This window comes from Phyllostomus discolor, chromosome 3, assembly GCF_004126475.2.
Source record: "Phyllostomus discolor isolate MPI-MPIP mPhyDis1 chromosome 3, mPhyDis1.pri.v3, whole genome shotgun sequence".
Classification (NCBI taxonomy): domain Eukaryota; kingdom Metazoa; phylum Chordata; class Mammalia; order Chiroptera; family Phyllostomidae; genus Phyllostomus; species Phyllostomus discolor.
This window is the reverse complement of record NC_040905.2, coordinates 162728960-162750643: the sequence shown is the minus strand read 5'-3', so window position 1 is coordinate 162750643 and position 21684 is coordinate 162728960. Positions and strand designations below refer to the sequence as shown.

The following is a 21684-nucleotide window of genomic DNA, read 5'->3' as shown; positions in this document are numbered from 1 at the left end:
ACTGAAGGTACAATGAATCCCATTTTCTTAGTGTCCTCAACTCTTTTTATTTTTCAACCTTGTTTTTTTAAAATATACCCCCCCGGCAAATAATATGGTCAGAATATTCAGCCCAAAACAGAAGGTTTTTTAATTCAAAGAGGGTAAATTTTTTAAATCTGATGCAAAAGAAAACTCACACTTTTGATGCTGAATATAAATTGCAGGGATTTACAATTTTTCTCCTACGGAATATCTCATTCCCCCGTTACATCAGGACGAGATGACATCACTCTAATTCACTCTGAATTACAGCAGTGTCCAAGAGCCAGAGGAGAGACCGTCAGAAATTTTTCCAGGTCCAAGTCTGTCCCCCAGTTGACATTTCACAGGTTTCACTGAACACAGCTTACCAGTCTCTCCTCTGGCCTTTTCTACTTTTACAAAACAATGGATGACTGTTGTGCAAATAGGCACACAACACACTAGAATTTTTTTTTAAATCACTGCTTACAGATAACACAAAAGCAAATCACAGAATTGAGTCAACCATTTCCACTCATTTAGTGGAGGAGTTTATATAACCTTAGTATGAGCCATGGTTCCCTGGCTTGCCAAAAACAAAAAACCAAACAAACAAACAAAAAAACCCTACACAGACGTTAAAAGGCTCATAAAGGATTTTCTGGAAAAAAAAACTGAAAAAGGTTTCTGCAAATATTTATCTATCTCTGTACACCTTAAAAAATGTTTGATGCTTGGGGGTATTTACTTGGTAATGGAGGCCTGCTACTGCCCTCTATACAACTAAGCTTCCCAACCTTGCAGGGAGGTGGGCCAGAAACACAGGGGTCATCTTTCCTGCAAAAAGTAGTACTCAATCTTGGATTCTGTTCCCTAGCACAAGAAGCCCCAATCAAGACACACACAGAACCGGGGAGGATCAGATGCAGAAACACCGCAAATGGCAGGAGGAGCAGATGGATGTCAGATGTACCCCAAGTCCTGGGCTAGAATTGTGGCTCTGCCCCTTGCTAGCTGGGTAATCTTGAGTAAATTACCTGATTTCTCACAGCCTCAATTTCAAGTATAACATAAAGATAATCTTGACTCTGACTGGGGACTGTACAATTTGAGGCAACATTTTTATCTGTTCATTCAAGAGATATTTATTGAGCTCCAACCAAGTGTGTGGCAGTTTTAAGCACCAGGAACAAAGCAATACATGCCACATATCTTTGTCTTTGTAAAACTTCTGTTTTAGTCAAGGGGACCGGGGGAGGCAATGAACACATTTGTTAGTAAACTATATACTGGGCTGGAGGAAATGAGTACTATGAAGAAAAATAAAGAATGGAAGGTGAAGAATGGAGATGGATTATGAACCAATTTAAATATGGAAGTCAGAGATATCAAAATACTTTAGACAATGAGTGTCTGACACCTATAGATGATTGATGCATGGTTATGGAATGGCTGTTCTCAATAGAATATAAATTTAAGGTATCCCTGACATTAACATGTACCCTGTGCTTGACAGTCATATACAATTGTGGTTGAAGCAGTATATTTGAATATGGAATTATTAAAATGTAAAATCTTAGGACTCTCTTCTCCTTCAACTATTCAGATATGGAAATTAGGGGTCAAAGAAAGTGAGACATTTACTCATCTGGCTAATTTTCCAGTTCTAGGAACAGTTAGTCATGTTATGTGAGTCTCATTTCTTGGTACCAGGTTTTCCCATGGAGCACCGTGAGTTCACAAATTCATACAATCACAGAATGTTCTAGCTGAAGGGCACTAGAGCACCACCTATTTGAATGAGATAAAACAGGTCCAGAGACATGAAAAGATTTCCCCAGCCCCACACTAGTTCTCCAGATAGCACTATATTGCAATATGGTAGGATGCCCTCTAGTGGAGATTCGAAGCAAGGCAGATGGGTGGGGTGAGGAAGGCCAGAAGGGGACTCCCGTAGTCATTTGAGATTTTGATCCTTATCAACAGCTGATGGGGATGTATCAGCAACCTACTGCCTTCAAGAAACCTGACCATGGAGATAGTTTTCTCAGTTTGCTTTGGTGAACTTGCTCAGTTCAGAACTGCGGTTCTTCATGTCCAAGCTGGGCTTATGTCCTTAGCTTTCCAACTAGGTAACTCCTTTCAGGTAGCACTCTTTCCTCTGTAAGTCCAAAATATTTTCTGTGTCTACTAATGACTGTACTTCTTCAAATGAAATTTATTCAAAAACTGTGTTACAAGTCAAGCGCATGTCATAAACATGTCTTACTTCATTTGTGCAGTCCTAAGTAAGCAGTTCTGGCAAGTCATGTGGGACTGTGTGTTTTAGTGCCGCTTTGAGGGCTAACACTTTGGAAAAAAAGGTGTTTACATGATCCACTAGATTAAATGTTGGTTGATATGGGCTTTGGATAGTTCTCCCCCACCCTCCTTCTGTGGGGGTTACGGCCCTCCCAAAGAAGAGAGAATGCATCAGCACAGCTTGTTTCATTGTATTCGTGTGAAAAATATTATTGATTTGCTGCCAGGGAGGAGAAATAATGGATACAAACTGGTCTATGGTGGATTTGGGGAGGTATTTTTTATTCCCCCAAAGGATTGTGGGGTATCTTCTGTGGTGGTTTTAAAATTCATCTGCAAAAACTAATCAATGAAAAATGGCTTTAGCAGTTGGCCAACTGCAGAGGGGAAAAAAGGAATCCTTTTCAAAACCTAAAAAGAAAAGCAGTTTTAAGGATTTCACATCTGATTTAACATCTAACCCCCCCCCCCCCAATAATAATACCCCACTTTGTATAGCCAGACAGCACTCTGTTTTAGTAGACTTCAGTGGTCTTTATAACGATTTATGAATCACTTCATGAATTCCTGGCTGATTCATCTGGGTGACTATAGTATCTACTTATACTTCCCTTCTGTCTCACAAAAGAGACACTTGGACTCAGTTCAATCCAGATTTGTCCCCGAATGAATCACAGCACGTTACTGGGGGAACTGCAAATTGAATTCTGCTTCTGAGACAATCAAGACCAGCTTTCAGAAATGAAGAAACAGCCGCTGGGAAGTGTGGGTAATTGCAACACTGTCCATCTGGGCAGGACCAAAGCAGGCCAAGAACTGTATATGTCCATCTGAGGACTTTTCCAAACTAGTCAAAGAGTGGAATACAACCCCTGGAAGGGCTTGGTGTTTTCCTTACAAGAGGCTGGGTCAATGTTAACTACAGATAATTTATCACATTGGACAAGACCGAGACTCTAAAATAATTGCCAGAATCTCCACAGAGTACAACAAATTGAGGGCTGTGAAGCTAGCTGTAGGTTAAATGATTGCCAAGGCTTTTTAAAGAAGGCTCACATATATACTATAACGAACATTTGTGAGAAATAGAAAGGAGAGTGTTTTGGAGAAATGTTTCTCCACTTGGGTATAGGGAGTTAGTTGTAAGTCAAGAAAACAAAGGAATGATGTCCAAGTCAGAGAAGTGTATTTACAATATTCCCCCCACCCAAACCCTAGGAATAAAAAAAGGGAAGAGGAGAGGACATCCAGGATATGGTAGAAAATTGAACTAATGCAGGACACACTTAACCAAGAGCTGGAGTATTTTTGGAGTATCTTGCCCGCAGAATTGGCTGTGACTCGGTTGTTTGTCTATTTCAGAATCTACGTGATAAGGAGAGAGGGAAGAAAAGTCTGACTCTGCCAAATCCTCTTTACAAAAAGCTCCAGCCAGAGGAGAATTTATCCAGAGTGGTCTTAGACATTGATGTAAAAAATAATGCTATGGAAAAAAAATCTGCGGCGATATCATCCCTCTGGTAGTTCTCTGTAGGTCAGGCAAGGGGGTGAACTCACAGCCTGCCTGGTGGCAAAGGGAAGACACACTTGTTCAGCACAGTGTCAGGCATAGAGTTCAGCGAGCTTTGCAGTGGGATGCAGTAAATCAAACACAGTCTTTCGGAAGAGAGTGTAATGAGAATGCCAGATGAGAAAAGGGGGGAAAGAAGTGTTATTTTTGTCTAAACATGAGAAAGGGAGGCATAGGTAGAAAAATGCCCTCTTCCACGTCTTCCTCATAATCTCAAACTGCACATACCAGTTTCTTGACAATATCTGAAGGCCTTTTAGAACTATTGGGTTGGCCAAAAAGTCCATTAAGATTTTTTCTGTAAAATAAAAGACACACTTTTCATTTTCATGAATGATTTTATTGATTTGGATATTTTGAATTATGTCAGCTATTTCCTACTATTGGCTTCTAGTGGGTAGAGGCCGGGGTGCTGCTAAACATTTCCCAATGCATAAGACAGCCCCACAGCAAGGAATCACTTGGCCAAAGTGTCAATAATACCAAGAAACTTCACAAACCACTTTTGACACATTCGATCAGTCACAGCATGTTCTCCATACACTGCTCAAATCTTTTTTTGCATTTCAGTTGTGTTTTTACCTTTCTTGAAGTAATACAGCATAATATGCTGAAAATGTTGCATATCTTCTTCCATCTTCAATATTAAAATGGCTACACAAAAATTCACCAATTTTGATGATTTTTTAAAAATACACACTGATATGACAACTGTCAAAATACACCCCAACAAAATTGTTTTGAATGCAGTTAAAGACAACTAAGCACTAGTAGAGCCATAGTACAGAAAAAACTTAATGAACTTTTTGACCAACCCAATAACTTCAGAGTACAGTAGTACTCCTGCCAACCATGGCCAGGTATCTTTGAAAGCCACCGCCAAATGAGGCCTCAAAAGTGAATATAATCTATACATTTTAAATGAAATTAGTGGGTGGTGGTTTGGTCAGAAATAACATGTGCTGTTATTTGTCTAGAGAAATGAATGAGAGGGAACAGCATATATTTAAAAATGCACAATTAGAGAAGGGCTCTTGGCTCTTTATAGATGGAAAGAACATCAAATCCTCAGATATTTACTCCCACTTGTATCTCCAGCACCTCATCCAGTATTATGCAAAGATAAGTATTTAGTGAATGTTGAGTGTTGCTGTTGAAGAATTACTCTGTTGAGCAGACCATTGGTTCCACGGACTTGGCTCCCAACTTGGCGCCATTTCTTGTGTCCAGGTAGATGGTGCCTTGTCCAATTGGTCCAAGTGTTCAGTTGAATATGGTATGTCCCAAAGACCACCATTTCTGTTTCTAAGAGAACACCTTATTTAACAGAATGACTGCAACCATTTACTCTGAGAAGGTGCTTAAAACAGAGAAAAGATTTTCTCCTTGAAATTACACAGGAAAACAACCAAAGACTATGTCTCAGAAAACTAAGCAAAAAGTCTAATCCAAGGAACTTTGTCTTTTGGTTTCTACTTACCTCAACAGTCTTCCCCATCATTGATAAGCACACTGTCCTTCATGTGCAAAAAGATATATGGTGTCTTAGCATATAAGCCAATGCCCTCAACTGTCCCCACTTGAGAGGGGAAAAGAAGAAGTTGACTTTCAGGTCACACTGTTATAACATTAAGCAGAGGCTTTCCTTTGAACAGCCCTTTCTACGTCAGAGACGAGGCACTTTGTAATATGTGGATGTCTTAACTCAGGCTAGAACAACTTGTGGGCTTTCTCTTGGGGAATTCTGGCTCCATAGGACTTGCTGTTTCAGAGAAGGCACATGAAAAGAACACAGTGACACATTTGAATAATGTAATGGCTTAGTTTGAACTCTATGTTGCTGCATGCTAATGCCCTAAAGTAGAGGTTGCAAGAAAAGGAATTCTATTTTACCTCAAGCCTCCCTTGTTACTGTCATGACTCACTTTCCTGACTGAAAATCCAAGGGGACTAAAAAAACACCATCTTGGGCTTCACATGACGTAGATTTGTTTGGAATGTGGGAACAAAATAAAGATGGCTGACTTGGCATTCAGAGGTGAAACAACTTTCCTGGCATTTAAAAAATATAGTTCCTTTTACAGACATTCTAATGGCTGCTTTGTGATGTGTGGTTGTAATTAATGTAACATAAAGAACCAGTGTACTTTGCAATTAAAAATACATAGAAAACAGTCTGATGCGAAGGAATATTTGAACCATGAGTCAAGCTGTTTGTTTGGTAGAGTGCCACACGTATGCACACATCAGCGTCTCTTGCTTTTCCATGAAGTGACCCAGAGGAGAATGTGGGGATGGAAAAACAACAATCATCTGCTCAGGGTTACTATTACCTTTCCCAGAAATAATAAAGGAATCATAGTCATAGCCCTGCCTTCCACTGACATCCATTCATTCCACACAGATCTTAGGTGCCCCTTTAATTACTGAGGGGACAGGACTGTGAACAAGGTAGTTGTAAGCAGGATGCAGTCTCAGCGCTCAGGAAGCTCCCATTCTAGTGGAGTACAAGCAAATCATTGACCAGACAGTGCAATTTCAGGGAGCGTTAAACCTATGAAGAAAAACAGAACAGAGTTAAGGAGCAGAGTGAAGATGGAGGGGGTAGTTCTAGATGGAGTAGTCAAGAAAGGCCTTTCTGAGGAAGTAACATCTGAGCAGACACTGGAAATGAAGACATAAGCCATGTAACATTTTGGTGAAGATGACTCCCGCAGGTTTCAGGAACAGTAAGTACAAAGGTCCTGAGGCTGGATGAGTTGTTTTCCAAGAAACAGTAAGAAGGACAGTGTGGCTGGAGTACATTAAGTAAGAGGAGCAGTGGCAAATGAATCTGATGAAGACCAGACCATGGGGCACCGTGCAGATTTCAAAAAGGCCCTGGGCTATATGCCAAGTATGGCTGGGGCTGCGGGGGAGGGATGTGAGCAGGAATTCCTCAGTGATTCAATTTACCTTTTACAGGGCACATCTTGTGGTGGAGCAGAGGCCTGTGTGCCCTGATGGTGTGAGAGTGGAAGGCTGTGGAGAGGCGGGAGGAATGTAGGTTGAGATGGGAAGGGATGGTGGTGAACTAAGGTTGGAGAAGTACAGCTGATTCAACTTCAATATGTTTGAGCTAATAGGACATAGAGATTAATCAGATGTGAGAGTATTTGAGAACAAGGAGTAATCAAAGTTGACTCCTAAGCTTTTCAGGTTTTTAATTTAGGATTTTTTTTTCCCAAGGAGCCATTCACAATCACCAGGTCGGTAAGAAGAAAGTAACATTATCACCAATTTCCCCATATGTGTGACTACCAGGAATAAAGCAGCGTGGCACATTTAAGAAGCTATTAGCATGGTGAGTACCTCTATGAGGAGAAAGTTCATTCCAAAGGCAAATAACCCAGCTGATATTTGCCATAAAGAAAAAAGGCCACAGCATGGCTGTGGTCATGGATCAATATTTAAGAAATTTAAAGACTGATGGACTATTCTGCCCTGGAATAAACAGGAAGAAGTACCAGGAACTTTTGACAGATTAAAAAGAAAACAGAAAAAGAACAACAAGCATTTCCAATCTAAGACCCAAAGTTCTAATCTCCATTCTCAAGGCTAAGATACTGGAATTTTCTGCCTCTTCCCTGCTCCCAGCATCGACATTAGAAATGACAGCCATTGCATTCAGTGGTTCTCAAGTAGAGTGTGTGTGTGTGTGTGTGCACATGTGCACACAACCTGTTTTGAGAAGGTAGATTTTGGACTCCGCCTCTCTTAATCTTAGATATATATATGAGATCGACCCATTTGTGGAATGCCAAGTGAGGAAAACGGTTTGTTTTCTGAATAGGAAGTGCTGCAGCCAGAGAGAGAGAGCAAGACGCTCACGATCACCTGGGAGTGGGTGACCAGCAGAGCGAAGGACTCTGACAGAGGGTGATGCAGATGCCGATGTAGACACCAGCATGCAGGCTGATGAACGTGGCTGGTGGGGGCTGATGTTTGCTTTTCAACTACAGCTTTTCTCAATTATTTCAACAATCAAGATTGACAAGCTTTATTTTTAAGACTGACAAGCCAGGTCTATCTGTCACCCTGTAAGTTTAGTCTCTTTCTACTCATCTGGGGAAGAGTCTGTCAGGGAGCCTTTCAGGGCAGTGCTCACTGGGTAAACTGCAACCAAGTTATGACACCCAGCAATGTGGAGACCTCTTAACAATATCCAAGTCTTCTCTGATAAAATAAGACAAGTGAGACCAAGATATTGTTCACATTAGAGCTCTAACGTTCAGATGTCCATCACTTTGTCTCTAATACAGAGGCTTTTTTTTTTTTTGGACAATCAGTGACTCTTCAAAACCCTGATATGTCCTGACTATAAAAAACACAAGCTTTGAATTGAAAACGACAAAACTGTCTTTTCAAATTGTATTAATAAGGAAAATAACGTAAACTTCACTGTGTTGCTTCACCATTCTAGGACATACAAAGAACAGCCTCTGTTGAGGGTTAGAACCGTCTGTCCACTCTTCGTCATTTCTGCTTACGCTGGGCACAGATTACATTGTGAAGTCTGGCTAGGTGGATAACATGACAGGGAGGCATTTGGAATACATGCAGGAATCATCAGGGTACCCTAATTAGCCAAATACACAAATCCTTGTCCTCGAAAGAAAGCCTGAACTCCATAATGCAGTTAATGAGGCTCCTCCCACATTTACACCTGAGGCTCCATCCCTGCCCACTCTCTCCTCCGAGCTTTTGCACATACCCATGTTTCCCGGCCAGGCCCTACAGACCTCTAGCCTCCAGGGAGACATTTTCCCTCTATTCCTGCCTCCCTAATTTTGGGTTGGGAGATCTTTCTGTGTGTCTCCACAGCCTCCGTGTAGCGCACCTTCACGACATCCTAAATCATAGTCGCCTTTGACCTAGCTGTCTCTCATTAGATTGGGCACTTTACAGTCTTATTGACAACTATATCCTCCATGTCCAGCTTACTGCCTGGGACACAAATACCAGCTGAGTGAATGACCTGAATGAATGAACCCAATGCCGAGACCGGTTTTCATAAGCATTAATATTTTATATTATGCTGATGTTTTTTTGGCCATTATTGCACGTTTACTAAGGGATTAAGAAGAGAGAGGAAGAATATGTGGACTGTGTGTGTTTATGTGTGTGTGTGAGGTTGTGAACAAGCTGAGTGTGTGAAGACACCCATGTCCCTATTTTCTCAGAAAGTCCGGGGAGAGAAGGATGGCAAAGCATCAGGCCTTGTTCTGAGCTATTCAGATGCTACTCATGCAAATCAGGGAGAAGGGTATCAGGCTTCTAGAACTGAAGACACAGGAAGAGTGCAGGGAACCCCAGCAATGGATGGTGGCAAGGGACTCTTAGCAATGTGTGTATGTGTGCATGACTGTATGTATTAGAGCGACTATTTATTTTGTCAATATTTTCAGGTTACCAAGATGGTAGGACTCTGAGAACTGCAATGACCACCATCTAGACCAGTGACTCCAGGGGAATGGTCCTTTCTGGGAATGGGCAATAGCCTCCTGTTTCCTAGGCATTTCCTCATGGATCCTTTTCCCTTGTCAAACCCTCCTCAGCACCTACCACTGAGCAGTGCAGCACACGGCACTTTGGAGGTTGCAAGGAAACTTAAGGTTCCTGCCTCAAAGAACAAATAATCCAGTCAGCAAGGTGACGTCTAAGAAATGGTAAACAAATTGAACAGATAAAAAGAACCAAGGGAGTTAACTGGGTGACTTGTCTCTGTGACCTGCAAGAGGCAAGAAGGCTTTCTGGGTTCAGAACTAATCCAAGCTCCAAAGGATGAGTAACATTTAGTCAAGAATATGACAATAAAGGAAGTCGTTGAGTAGAGAAAGATCCTGAATTAAGATGCAGAAACAAAGTCAATGAGTAGGCTGATTTGACTAGAGCAGTAGAACCTGACAGCTGTCAGAGGTAAGGGGGCGGGGGCTGGGTGAGAAGGGTGAAAGAATTAAGCAAAGAAAGAGGGAAAGACTCATAGACACAGAAAACAGTATGGTGATCACCAGAGGGAAGGGGGTGGGGGAGGTACGAAAAGGTAAAGGGAGATAGATATTGATAGAAGGAAACTTGAGTTGGGGTGGTAAACACACAATACAATATACAGATGATGTGCTGTAAAACTATGTACCTAAAACCTACATAACTTTATTAACCAATGTTGCTCCGATAATTTTTTTTTAAAAAGAAAGAAAACAGTTGCTATCTTTGACCCCTCAGCATCCAGGAAAGCTACACTATGTTCTCAATGCTGATTTAGAAAATGACATCTCTGAAGACCAGCCCTGGTTATTCAAAGACACAGGAAGAGCACACAAGTATCAAAGTACCTAGAATTGTAGCAATGTCACATCTGATATGAATAAAAAGCAGTAAGGCTTCCCAAGATGTGGTATAGACTCATGAAGTTGGCATTCCTTATTTGGTTAAGGTGTTTTGACTACCTTCTCAAAAACAACTGTCCCTGCCATTGTCTGCTGTTGACCCCTGTACTCGACTGTACGCTCCCTGAGGAGATCACATGCTTTCCCTGCTTTCAGTCTCTGGTGCCGAGGTGGAGCTCACAGAAAGTCACTCCACTGTGGTCCATTCACCCGTCCCCTTAAGCTCTGCCACTTGTACTACACAGCACACCATGTTTGTGGCCTTCTTCAGATGCAGAGGAGCAGCTGACATGCCGATAAGATGAATGAATACCACAAATCCAGCTGACTTACTATTGGGATGGCAAGATTTCTCCGTCTCAAAAAGGGACTCCCACCTCTGTGTTTGGGGTTTTCCCCCTGGTCTTAAGGACATACTATGAAATCCAATGCGTTAACAATTCCTAAGACACTGGGTTCTTCTTACAGAAAGCCACTGTTACAACGTGCCACTGGCTTGCTCAGTAAGACACAGTGAAACACCACTTCCCATGGTGAGTTTAGATCAACATTAGGTGATGTGGTGGATACTGCTAAAATCACTGTAATGATGTGTCATTAAGGTAATTTTTCAAAATAAAAATGGACCCTCACCAAACTGACAGAACTTGTTTTTATTTTATTTTATGATGGTTTAGGAATCAAAGAAACTGATGCTAACTGGACATATGTGGTGGACCTTTCCTGACTTCTGACAGTGAGTCAGCTCATTTTATTAACAAGTTAAAGCTAAGTAAATTATGAATCAATGCCCACAAAGCAGGAAAAAATGCCAGTTTCCCACTAAAAATCGCAAAGTGTGATAAACTTATTTCCGTTAAGAAAACTGCTGGAGTTTTTACTGGGGGATTTCCCAAGCAAACAGAGGCAAAGATATATAAGCCAAAAGCGGAAGGTAAGCACATTTCCTCTTCGTGTTTTTACGCTGGACACTAATGCAAACACAGTGAATAATCTAGGGCTGTTTCATGTCGTCTTCCTCTCCAAACCTGATCGGAAGAGATAACCTTCCACGCACTTGCCCATTCCAGTGGGCTGGCACAGGATGGGGCACGCAGTCTGTGGGGACGACAGAGCAGCAGGGCAAGGCCACAGCGGTGACACGTCCACGTCGTTCCCCCAGCCATGCAAAGTCCCACCGTCTTCCCCTTCTTCTACCTTCTCCCTTCCGTGATCAGTTACATGATCAACCACTGTCATCATTTAACATCCTCTGCCTTCTGAACCTGAATCTCTCAGCCAGGCCAAGGTGACCTGCCTTTGTGTTAGCAGCAACAGCTGCTCAGTGTCCACTTCATGCCATGTAATATGCTGAGTGCCTTACCTGCTTACCTCACTTCTAATTCCCTACGAGATACAAACTGAAGATCAGAAGAGCTAAGGAACACCGCTTCGCCAAGTGCTATCACTGCCAAAAAGGTTTACAACGAATCCATTTACTAAGAAACGATCACACAAATCCAAACTATGCAACATTCGGTAAAAGAAATGTCCCGAGTTCTTAACAAACTGTCAATGTCAAGAAAGGCAATAATAATGATGATGATGGTAATTTTTAAAAGCTGGGGAACTTATTAAAGAAAACAAGAATGATCCTTGTTAAATCCTCTTGCCTACATTCTTCTTCCTGTTCTGGATGCCGGTCTCCACTTTTTGCCATATGGAAAAGCCTTCATCTTCCTTCAATGTCTACATTATTGTCTTTCTTTCCCTCCCTCCCTGAGGCGGGGTTAGGGACAGCTTCCTTAAGCTCATGTGGCATCGTTCATTCAAACAGCATCCCTATACTTTGTTTGCACGTCTGTCCTCACTGTATCCTGGGAGGGCAGGACCATGTTCTAATAGTCTTTGCATCCCCAGCACCCAGCACGATCTTGAACATGTACCAGATTCTTATTAAGTGAACAGATGTCTTACTCTAAATAAAGGTACAGGCCTAAATTTCTTAAAAGATGGTTTATTGGACTTAAAATACTTTGTAAAAAAACTCATAGGCTACGCCAACAATGATGAAACCACAGATTGCTGGTGAAATCCAAGACTCAGAGCCTTTATTCCTGCTGCCAGTTCAACCCAGTGTTCTGCCTACCCAATGCTGACCTCTCTGGGACTGCACAGGGATTCCCCACAAGAACACTCCCCCCCGCCCCGGTGAGTGTCCAAGAGTAGTAACCCCTCGGTAGTTCAAATCCAGCCAGATGACAAGTGAACAGGAGAGCGAGAAGCGTGGCACACTGTCCGCATTACTGCAGGGTTAGGCAGTCCAAGGACAGGAACCGAGTGTCAAGATTTTAAAACGTTCTCCCGGAAGGCTTTGTGAGGGTGCTATCAGCATACAGTGCTCTGTGCACAGCCCCTCTCTCATCGCCCTTGGAAAGCCCCATGTCCTTTCATGCTACACCCTCAGCCTAACCCTAGCTGGAAGGCACCATCTCATGGTACATTTGGAAAGCATCTCAACCTGCAGGGAAGTTACCTTAAAACTGAGTCCCTGAGACAAGCTGAGGAAAGGTGGGACAGAGAGATGTTCTGATTTCCCAGCATCAGGCACTTTAGTTGGCTGCCAATGTCTTTTCAATTTTTTTCCCCCATGGAAAATGAAACAGATGAGATATTTGATCCACATGCTTTGTGTATGTACTTTTAAAATGTCACCTTTGGGTAACTCAACCCACCAATGGATTATTAATAAAATTCGCAACTGTCAAAGCACTTCTCCATGTGGAAGGAGGTTTGGCTGAGACACCTATCAGAAGAGAGAGACAGATGGCCTTACCTCTCAGCTCCCGCGTCCACAGCTGTGAGTGGCGGTAACTGGGAGGAGGGGTTATGGGGGCTCCCCTGTACATTATGTCCCGGAGAAGGGTGACTGACAGGATGTGGGGGTGGCACGGCCCCAGCAGCTGTTCCGCTTCGGCTTGAGTGACTGCTGGAGAACATGGAAGCTGAAATCAAGGGAGAACAAGCATCAGACTGCGCCCCAAGTGAAGCCCACATTTTTTAAATACCAAAGGCTGACAGCAAGCATATTTTAGGGGCTTGTTTGTTTTTCTCTTGGTGGTTTTGAGGAAAGAGTTCTCCCCTTGTTGGATATACACAGCTTTTGTTTTCACGTGCCTTTATGGCTGCTCACATTCTGCTGGTTCCAGGCTGACTTCCGTGGTTTTTCCCGAGCACTGCCCGGCCCCACCCACTTCCTGTCTGGACACTGTATAATTAGTCAATCTTGTATGTTTGCATCTGGGCGAAGGTCTCTGCATTAGCACTTTTCACTCAGGAGGGATGGGACTCAGGTAACAGAAGATTTGCTCCGTTGACCTAGCAGGGCACAACACAGGCCTTCTTCCTCTTCTCATCACTGCTGTGAGCCACTGCAGGTCAGGCTGGGGTTCCTCTCTGTCACTAAAATCAATGTAATGAGAACGGAGCTTCCCCTGATCGTAGCACCAACGCAGCATCCTACGTTCTTTTAACTTCAGAGTCTGACTGACCCCAGGCATTTCCCTGATGGTGTGATGGATGGATGTACTTGGTCTTCATCAAGAATGAGTCTTCTACCATGGCAAAATATGAAAGGGGGTCTCAAATGCACCTCTGGGATATTCTCCTGCTGTTGCCTATTATGACATGGAGAGTGAGTTAAAGCCTCATTCACAGGGGCAGCCTAGCTTTTGAGAACTGTGTGTGACCTTAGACTTAAATATGTGCCCATTTAGATTGGCTAATTGGTACCATGTCGCAGGAGAAACTGGGGCTTGTCACTTTCAGAGTCTACCGCTATCAGAGAGGCTCGCTCAGTATCTGGGACCTATTCAGCAGACATCTCATTAGAGTGCAATCACACCAGCATCATTACGCTGACTCTCTTTAACTTCCTTCTCTATACGTAGCTATGCTGAGCTTTATGCCCATCCCTGCTCTGTCTGAACTTACTCTACTGATATCAAAGAATAAATGGATTTAAAAAAAAATAAAAGGAATCAGGCTAAAGATTAAGAAAAAGAAGCCACATAATCAAAGAGATTTGAGGGTTTAAAAGTTCAGGGAGCTGTATTTTTAGACCAGTACCACTTTTCTCCAATCTCTCCTGGATAGAATTAATACCCCAGATGACCCAGCCTCCAAAAGCTTAATCCAATGGAATAAGAGTTCAAGTACTTAAAGGAACGCGTGAAGAGGCAGAATTACCATCTTCCCGCTTAAAAAGCTACTGACAGGGGTGTGATCTGATTTGAAGGGTTTATTTCTGGTAAGTCAGCATAGTGTCAGGTTAACTCTTGTCCTCAGAAGCCTGCATCCTTCACAGCCCTCCACGTCTTCAAGAGGTAGTGTGATGAGAAAATGCTTACCAGCTCAAAATGGCAATGCAAAGTGTCTGTTTTGCGTCAGCCTCCAGAAAAGTCACACATTTGCAAACTCGCTAGAGTCACCTTATGAATCACTACCCTCATTTATGCTCAGTTTGCTCAGGCAACCACAATTCTGCTTGTATTTCAAATAATAATTTTACCCAAGAGAGAAGGCTGTTTGGATTCACTGTGGCAATAGTGTAGGGACTGGTATTTGTCAGCATGGAGCTCGGTGTTTTATGTACTATTCCAAAAACTAATGGAATAATAAGAGGTCACAGAGACACAGTGGAAACACAGCCAATTTTTTTTCCTGCTTTAGTGTAGTAATGTGAGTGCTCCTATTTGTTTTGTTGTAGTTGCTGAATGCACCCCTCACTTATTGTCCCCTGGAGGTATTTTTGTATGTGAGTGTGTGTTTATCACAAGGGAAGCACGGCCCCTGCTGTTTATAACCCCATGGGCAACAGAGAAACTTGGTGTGCACACTTTATGCTCTACTGATGGTTCAACAGAAAATGTGTTGCTTCCCAGAGGTCTACATTAGCTATATTAGCTACATTTTTGCATTAGCTGCAATGAAATTGGCTGAGATATTTGTTTTTTGTTTTTGTTTTTTTTTTTGTAGCTTGCTATACTCCGAAAACTAGGCCTGGTTAAGGGCTCTGCTTCATTCCATTTAATAGCCAGAACCAACTGTCCATTATCCATCTATCCATCGTCCATCCACCCATCTGTGCAGCCATAAACATTATTTTTTAATTCAGTATTTATTAAGTGGTACATGAACAGTGGTATAGCCACTGAACTATACGTGGGCCCCTGTTCTTGAAGTGGCTGCAGTTTAGTGAGGAAAGGAGACTGCTATACATCAATTCTGCCAAAATGCAACACTTACTAGTGTGGAGTTCCAGGCAGTATTCGAAGTGCCTAATACACTATCTTATTTGTGGCCCCATGATGTGCCCCCACAATGTGCCCCCATGGTCTGGCCAAACCAGACAACTGACCACATCTCAGCTATATCATGACAATTTATGCTACTGTGTGTTGTCCTATAATGTCCTCTAACTTTGACTACTTATTTCAATGCTCTTGCTCTTTGTGCAGAGTTACTTGCATTCTTTTCATTCCCCTCTCAACAGCCAATGATTCCATAAATATTTATGAAGTACCTACTGTGTGGCAGACACTGAGCTAGGTCCAGGGATAGACTAGGGAACAAGATACCCTCGGTGGCTAGTATCTCCAACAGCATTGTTCACGTTGGTTTCCTGAGCGAGCAAAAATGAGCACAATCTAAGTGTCAGCCAATACAGTCCATCTTGGGGTTCGGTGAGTAGGCCATGGTCAGAAAGGAACAGTTACCGACTGGCTCCTACTCCCCACTAGTCAAGAAGTGCCCCAGGGTGCACTTCTCTCACACTTCCAAGTAGGCAGATGAGCCAGAGTGGATAAAGATTCTCAGACATGCCTAGTACCAGGGCATCAGAGAAGTTCGAGGGCAGAAAGCCAGAGATACATGGTACAGCTGAGGAGAGAACCTACCCAGTAATACTGGTACAGATGATTGCCATAGCAACAGAATAGGTGGAATAGATGGTGGAGAGGATGTAAGGTAGGACATAAGAGGTGTCTGGTACAGCACCAAAGTCTTAGAAACATGCCCTACAGCTGTGCTGAGGTCAAGTATTGACTAAGCAACAGTTGAACATGCAACTATGGCTCTTCCATCCATTGCTACTGCCAATGGAACAGGATGAATTGGGGCCCGAGAGGATGAGAAAGGGAAGACTTAGGGTACAATTCAAAGGCTGTATTTGGAAAGTATGCTGGACAGTTTCTTACACAGGGCATAAGAAATTATCCCTCAGCAAAAGGAGGCCCAGGACTTGCTTGTTTTCTAACAGATGGGATGGGAAGTATAAGACAAACTCTCTCCAGTGAGATCATTTAGCAGAAGCTTCTAATTCAGTGTCTACATAGAGTCGCTTGTGTGCAAAGTCCAGAGCAAGTCTACCGGTTGTGGGTGTTGCCTGTGACCAATATAATGACCAGGGATTTAGAGGAAGGAACAGGAAACAAAGCATGTCTGTCCAATACATATGCACCCCTCACTTCATACACTTTTCCAATAAAACAGACAAAATTCTAGAGTCAGAGAGCTGTAGCTTCTGCCCTTGGCTGCTACCAAAGATCCACATTTCTCAGAAATTTTCACTGTGGCACAGGAAATGCCTCTCCTACTAACAATGAGTTCTAGAAATTTCCAATGATATCACAGCCATACATCCAGGATTCTGACTTAATACAGTCTAAGAATATTATTTCACTCATTCATTCAAACACAATTTTCCGGTCCCTACTCTGTACCAAGCAGGTGCTAGTCTCTCAGTGTTTGAAGTCCGAGTACCTGCCGACTTTACATAAACATGCCCACCTCAACACATGCTTCCGGACTAATGTTCTGGCTTTGCTAAGTGACTTTTTAACCCCGGGAAGAAAATCTCCACATTAGAGTGCAATTCTAAGGTCTTCACAAAGGGAAACATTTCCTTCCATACACACTCAAAATGATTTTCCAAACTCAACCAATGAGGCATCTGAGGCCTATTGATCAAAGCATAAGAAAGAAAACTGATTCCTCCAGAATCCAGGGCAATATTAACAAAACTCTTGTGATCAAATCGAGCGGCACACACAGGCTGCCCACAGGGACGGCCTTCATTGTCTGGTGTCACCTCAGGGGTCAGCGCTGCTTTGAAGGCTGCAAGAGGGCTTTGAGGTGAACCTCCAGACGGGGCTGATGACTGGCAGCTGGAACAACTGATTAGGCACGGAAGAGAACATATTGGAAATTCTTATTGCTTTTGTGATTAAGAGATGGTGGACTCCCCAAGGAAATAAAAGCCTGGTGTTGAAATGAATTCATGAGCCCTGCCTTTAGCAGACGACCAGGAGCTAGCGTCCCTGCTGCTGTGGGCTTTCTCTCTCTCTGGGGCTTAGCTTACTGCTGTCTCCCACCCCATCTCCTGTGGAGGTGGGTAGAGGTGACTCAGGGGAGCTTTATAACACCAACAAAGCAGCATCTGTTGACCTATGTGGTACCCAGATACCATCTCACTGGTTATCTCCCTGGGATCAGGGTATTCTAGGCTGGCGCTTTTAACTAGCTAAGGTAAGGTTAATCTGAGTTATGGTAACAGGCATCTCTCTGTCTCTATCCAAATGAAAACAACTAATCTCCATTTCTGATGAATATAGACAAGGCTCCCTTGGGGATACTTTAGCTCTCACATATTCACTCTGTGAATGGAGGGGGGAAAGGAATGTTAGCTGTTTCACAAAATGAAGCCTACTTCTCTCAGGCCTGTCCCCAGAACCAGGGAAGGCAGCCATTGACACTGCCTAGTGACTATGATTTCATCATTTTAGAGGCAGGGAAGAGCTCCCTCGCCAGGCTGAGGTGTACTAAAACACAGCCAAGTGGAAGGCACACTGCTATTGAAAACTGTATGGGTATCTAGAGTCCCGCCAACAAATCACCCGGGTAAAATATTGATTCTGATTCACTAGGTCTTGGAGGCAGGGAGTGCTCAGATTATGAACTTCTATCAAACTCCTCAAGTTCCTAGAGATGTTGAGGTTGCTGATCCAGAGACTGCACTTGGAACAGTAAGTGTTGGACCACATCTGAGGTACATCTCACCTTCCTGCTGCCCTGTACCTTAGAATCAAGTTAACATTTATTGAGTATTTTGCAAACCTCTCCCCAGTTTACTGACAAGGAATTTGAGGCCTCATTGGGTTCCTGACTGGGTTACCTAAGTTATGAAGCTTATAAGCAGTGGGGCTAGAATTCAAACCTGGGAAGCCTGATTTCAGATCATATGACCCTAACACCACAACATGATGTGTCTCAAATGCAGGCATAAGAGTGTTGATGTTATATCAGAACAACTCAGCACTCCATTTGCAAAGGTGCTTTGGAATAACTAGGCACTTTCCCCCCACCAAGCACCTGGAGAGCTTTCAGCACCAAAATGCTGGTTAGGATGCAATAAGTATATTCCCACTTCTGTTTCTACCCATCCTAAAAGCACCAAAGTGACCTCAGCATAGATAAGAGAAATTTTCCAGCTCTCAAAATTCATTCAGGCAAGAAATTAATGGAATTATTTGGTTTGGAAGACAAGCAGCTGGTAGGAAATATGCTTTTTTTTTCCAAATAAAGATTTCAGATGCTTGTCAGAGGCATATCGACCCACTGGTGGAAAGACGGCAGGCGAAGAGGGGGAATTCATGAGCCATCAGATACGTGCACTTGTTACCACGAGTGAGCATGATGTCGTTGGCTGAAAGGCCACTGCCTCTGTCAATAATGCATGAAGAATTTGCTGTGCAGATCTCCTGCCCCTGAGCTGTTACAGTAAATACGCATTTGGGGTCATTTGTAAGTACTTACAAGCCATGGTATTGCTCTAATTTTAGGACCTTGAGAAATGACATCTAACACTTGGTGGCTGGTACACGGCAAGAGGTATGGGCTTACCGTCCATTTCTTAGGCAGTATGTCCAGGGTCACGGCCCAAAAGAATAAGCCAGTGAATGAAACCAGGCTCTGCTGACTTGCACAGATATATTAAAAAGAATTAGAGGCTCCATGCAAATGGTGAGTTTAGTTTTGTCTCCCTGACTCGTACCCCCATTCTCCCAGGAGAAATTTGAACCTGAGAAGGAGTCAGAAAACTTCAACTGCAATGAAAACTTTGGCTACTTTGACCTCACCAGAAATTGGGCACTAGAGAGAGATACTATGTGTTGGGGTGTTTATTCAGAGAATAAGGCACACTCCTGGCAGTCAAGTGGACTTGGGTTTGAATCTTAGCTTTTACCAATTATTAGCAATGTAGCTTGGGCAAATCAATTAACCTAAGCTCAGTTTCTTCATCTTTTTAAATTTTATTTATTTATTTTTAAAGAGAGGGGAAGGGAGGGAGAAAGAGAGGGAGGAAAATATCAATATGTGGTTGCCTCTCATGCACTCACTACTGGGGACCTGGCCTGCAACCCAGGCATGTGCCCTGACTGGGAATTGAACCAGCGACCCTTTGCTTTGCAGGCTGGTGGTCAATCCACTGAGTCACACCAGCCAGCATAGCTCCTTCATCTTAAATAAGAACAATACCTCACAGGATGGTGAGGGGGATTATATACTATGTACAAAACACACATGCCTGGGCCATGGCTAAGCACAGTGAGTACTTAGTCATGGCCCACTGTCACTATCCTTGGGCTGTTTATGTTATTGTAATGATTACTATTATTAGTAGGATAGGAAAGAGAAAGGCATAGTTGTTCCAAAATGGTTAATAGTGTATGGCAGCAATTTTTAAGAGGTGTGCCACAAGAATTTTTAAAGCATGAGATATCTGACCATTCAGTCGGGGGCACTGACCTCTTCTCCCTTACTGTTAAGTTAAAAAATGACAACAGCCAACCCAACAATAGCTGTTTGGTGCGAATGCCCTATATCTTGAACCATAAATATAGAGGTTGTATAATAGAGTCAGATCTTATTGGTCACGTCACTTAATAAGGTTGTGTCTGATTGGTTAATTCTTGGTAGCAGAAATCCTTATATCCAAGCATAGGCACCTGATTTTTTAAAAAGTCACTTTGGAGCAAAAAGGGCATATAATTACTATTATTACTTTTTGTAAATCAATCAAAATTATACTTCTTTCTTGTCAGACCAGCCAAAAATATTTGTTTTGGTGTGCTGCAGAATTTTAGTAATTAGTTTATGTGTGCCATGAGATGAAAAAGGTTGAAAATCGCTGGCATATGTCCTCTTACCTGAAGATGCATGGAAATATAAATGTGGACTAGGGTCATTTTAAAATGAAGACGAGTATACACATCGTACTCTCTAAGCATTTTTGTTTATTTTTTTCTAATGCAAGTTACTACAAAGCGTTCAGGGCTCCAGAAAGAATCCTCATGGGGTTAAAATGCTGCACTTCATTTTGCATGAGTAATACACACCTTGAGTTACAATCCATAATGAGTTTCAGTTTAAAAGATAACAAGTCATTTTCATGCATGACTGCACTTTGTTAAGGAGTGAAAATGGGCTGTTACTAAAATGTCAACACAATTGTCCCCCTTGAAGCTTAGTTTATCTTGAAGTAGAGTTATATTTTCAGCACTTCTTTTTGTTTGTTCCTCCAAAAGCATAAAGATCCAGCCATGATTAATGTTCAGAGTTCAAAAAATACTTCCCTTCCGTCATTCTGCAGAAGATGACAAATATTGGGGGTGACCAGAGTTTTGCTTCCCAAGAGTGAGAAGTTAGGCCCCAATACCTTTTGCAGTTCTTTGCATTTCACCCTGGAGCAATGTAACTGCACTGCCTTTCAGTGGAAAATGCTCTCACGACCTAAATTCACAAACCAGAGAGAGTTTTCTAACAAGGAAAAGGCCTCGTCAGAGTCACTTGGAAGGATGCATTTGATATTGAGGTTAATTGGAGAATGGAGAGATGCCACAGCTAATCCTTGCCTTGTTGCCCATTAGTGAAAGGGGCTAGTCTCCCTCTTTCTTTCCTCCGGAGGTCTGGGCGCTTCCCCCTCCTCTCTCTCCACCAGGAAGGGCATCCTTCCACATTCCACCAGTGTTAGGAAAAAGTAGCTTCTTAAGGGTTTGCACAGTCATTGCTCTAATCTCTCCCTTCTCCTTGAGGCATGAATAATTTTAATACTGCCAATCCCTAAAAATCTATTCTTTCTGCCTGTCTTTTCCCCCCTCCTACTTCGCAGTGTAGAGTATCATTATCCAGCAGCCCTGATAAGAGGATAATGAAACAATCCCTTCTCAACTTGATCGGGTGGCTGTCAGACTAAAATGACACCACCCGTACATCTTTGACATGCTACCCCAAGCTAATTGATGGCAAACAATGGTAACTGTCACCACTGCACTGAGACAAAGA

The 21684-nt window shown here is 42.7% G+C and overlaps 1 protein-coding gene across 5 annotated transcripts in view; it reads right to left on the bottom strand.

The window, feature by feature from the left end:
- GLIS3 (GLIS family zinc finger 3) overlaps positions 1-21684 on the bottom strand; it is a 453286-nt gene that overhangs the window by 29353 nt on the left and 402249 nt on the right. For all 5 annotated transcript variants that reach the window (XM_028528961.2, XM_036021684.1, XM_036021687.1 and 2 more), the window contains one exon: positions 13118-13286. In XM_028528961.2, coding sequence (XP_028384762.1) covers positions 13118-13286 — 169 coding nt within the window. The remainder of the gene's footprint in view (positions 1-13117; positions 13287-21684) is intronic.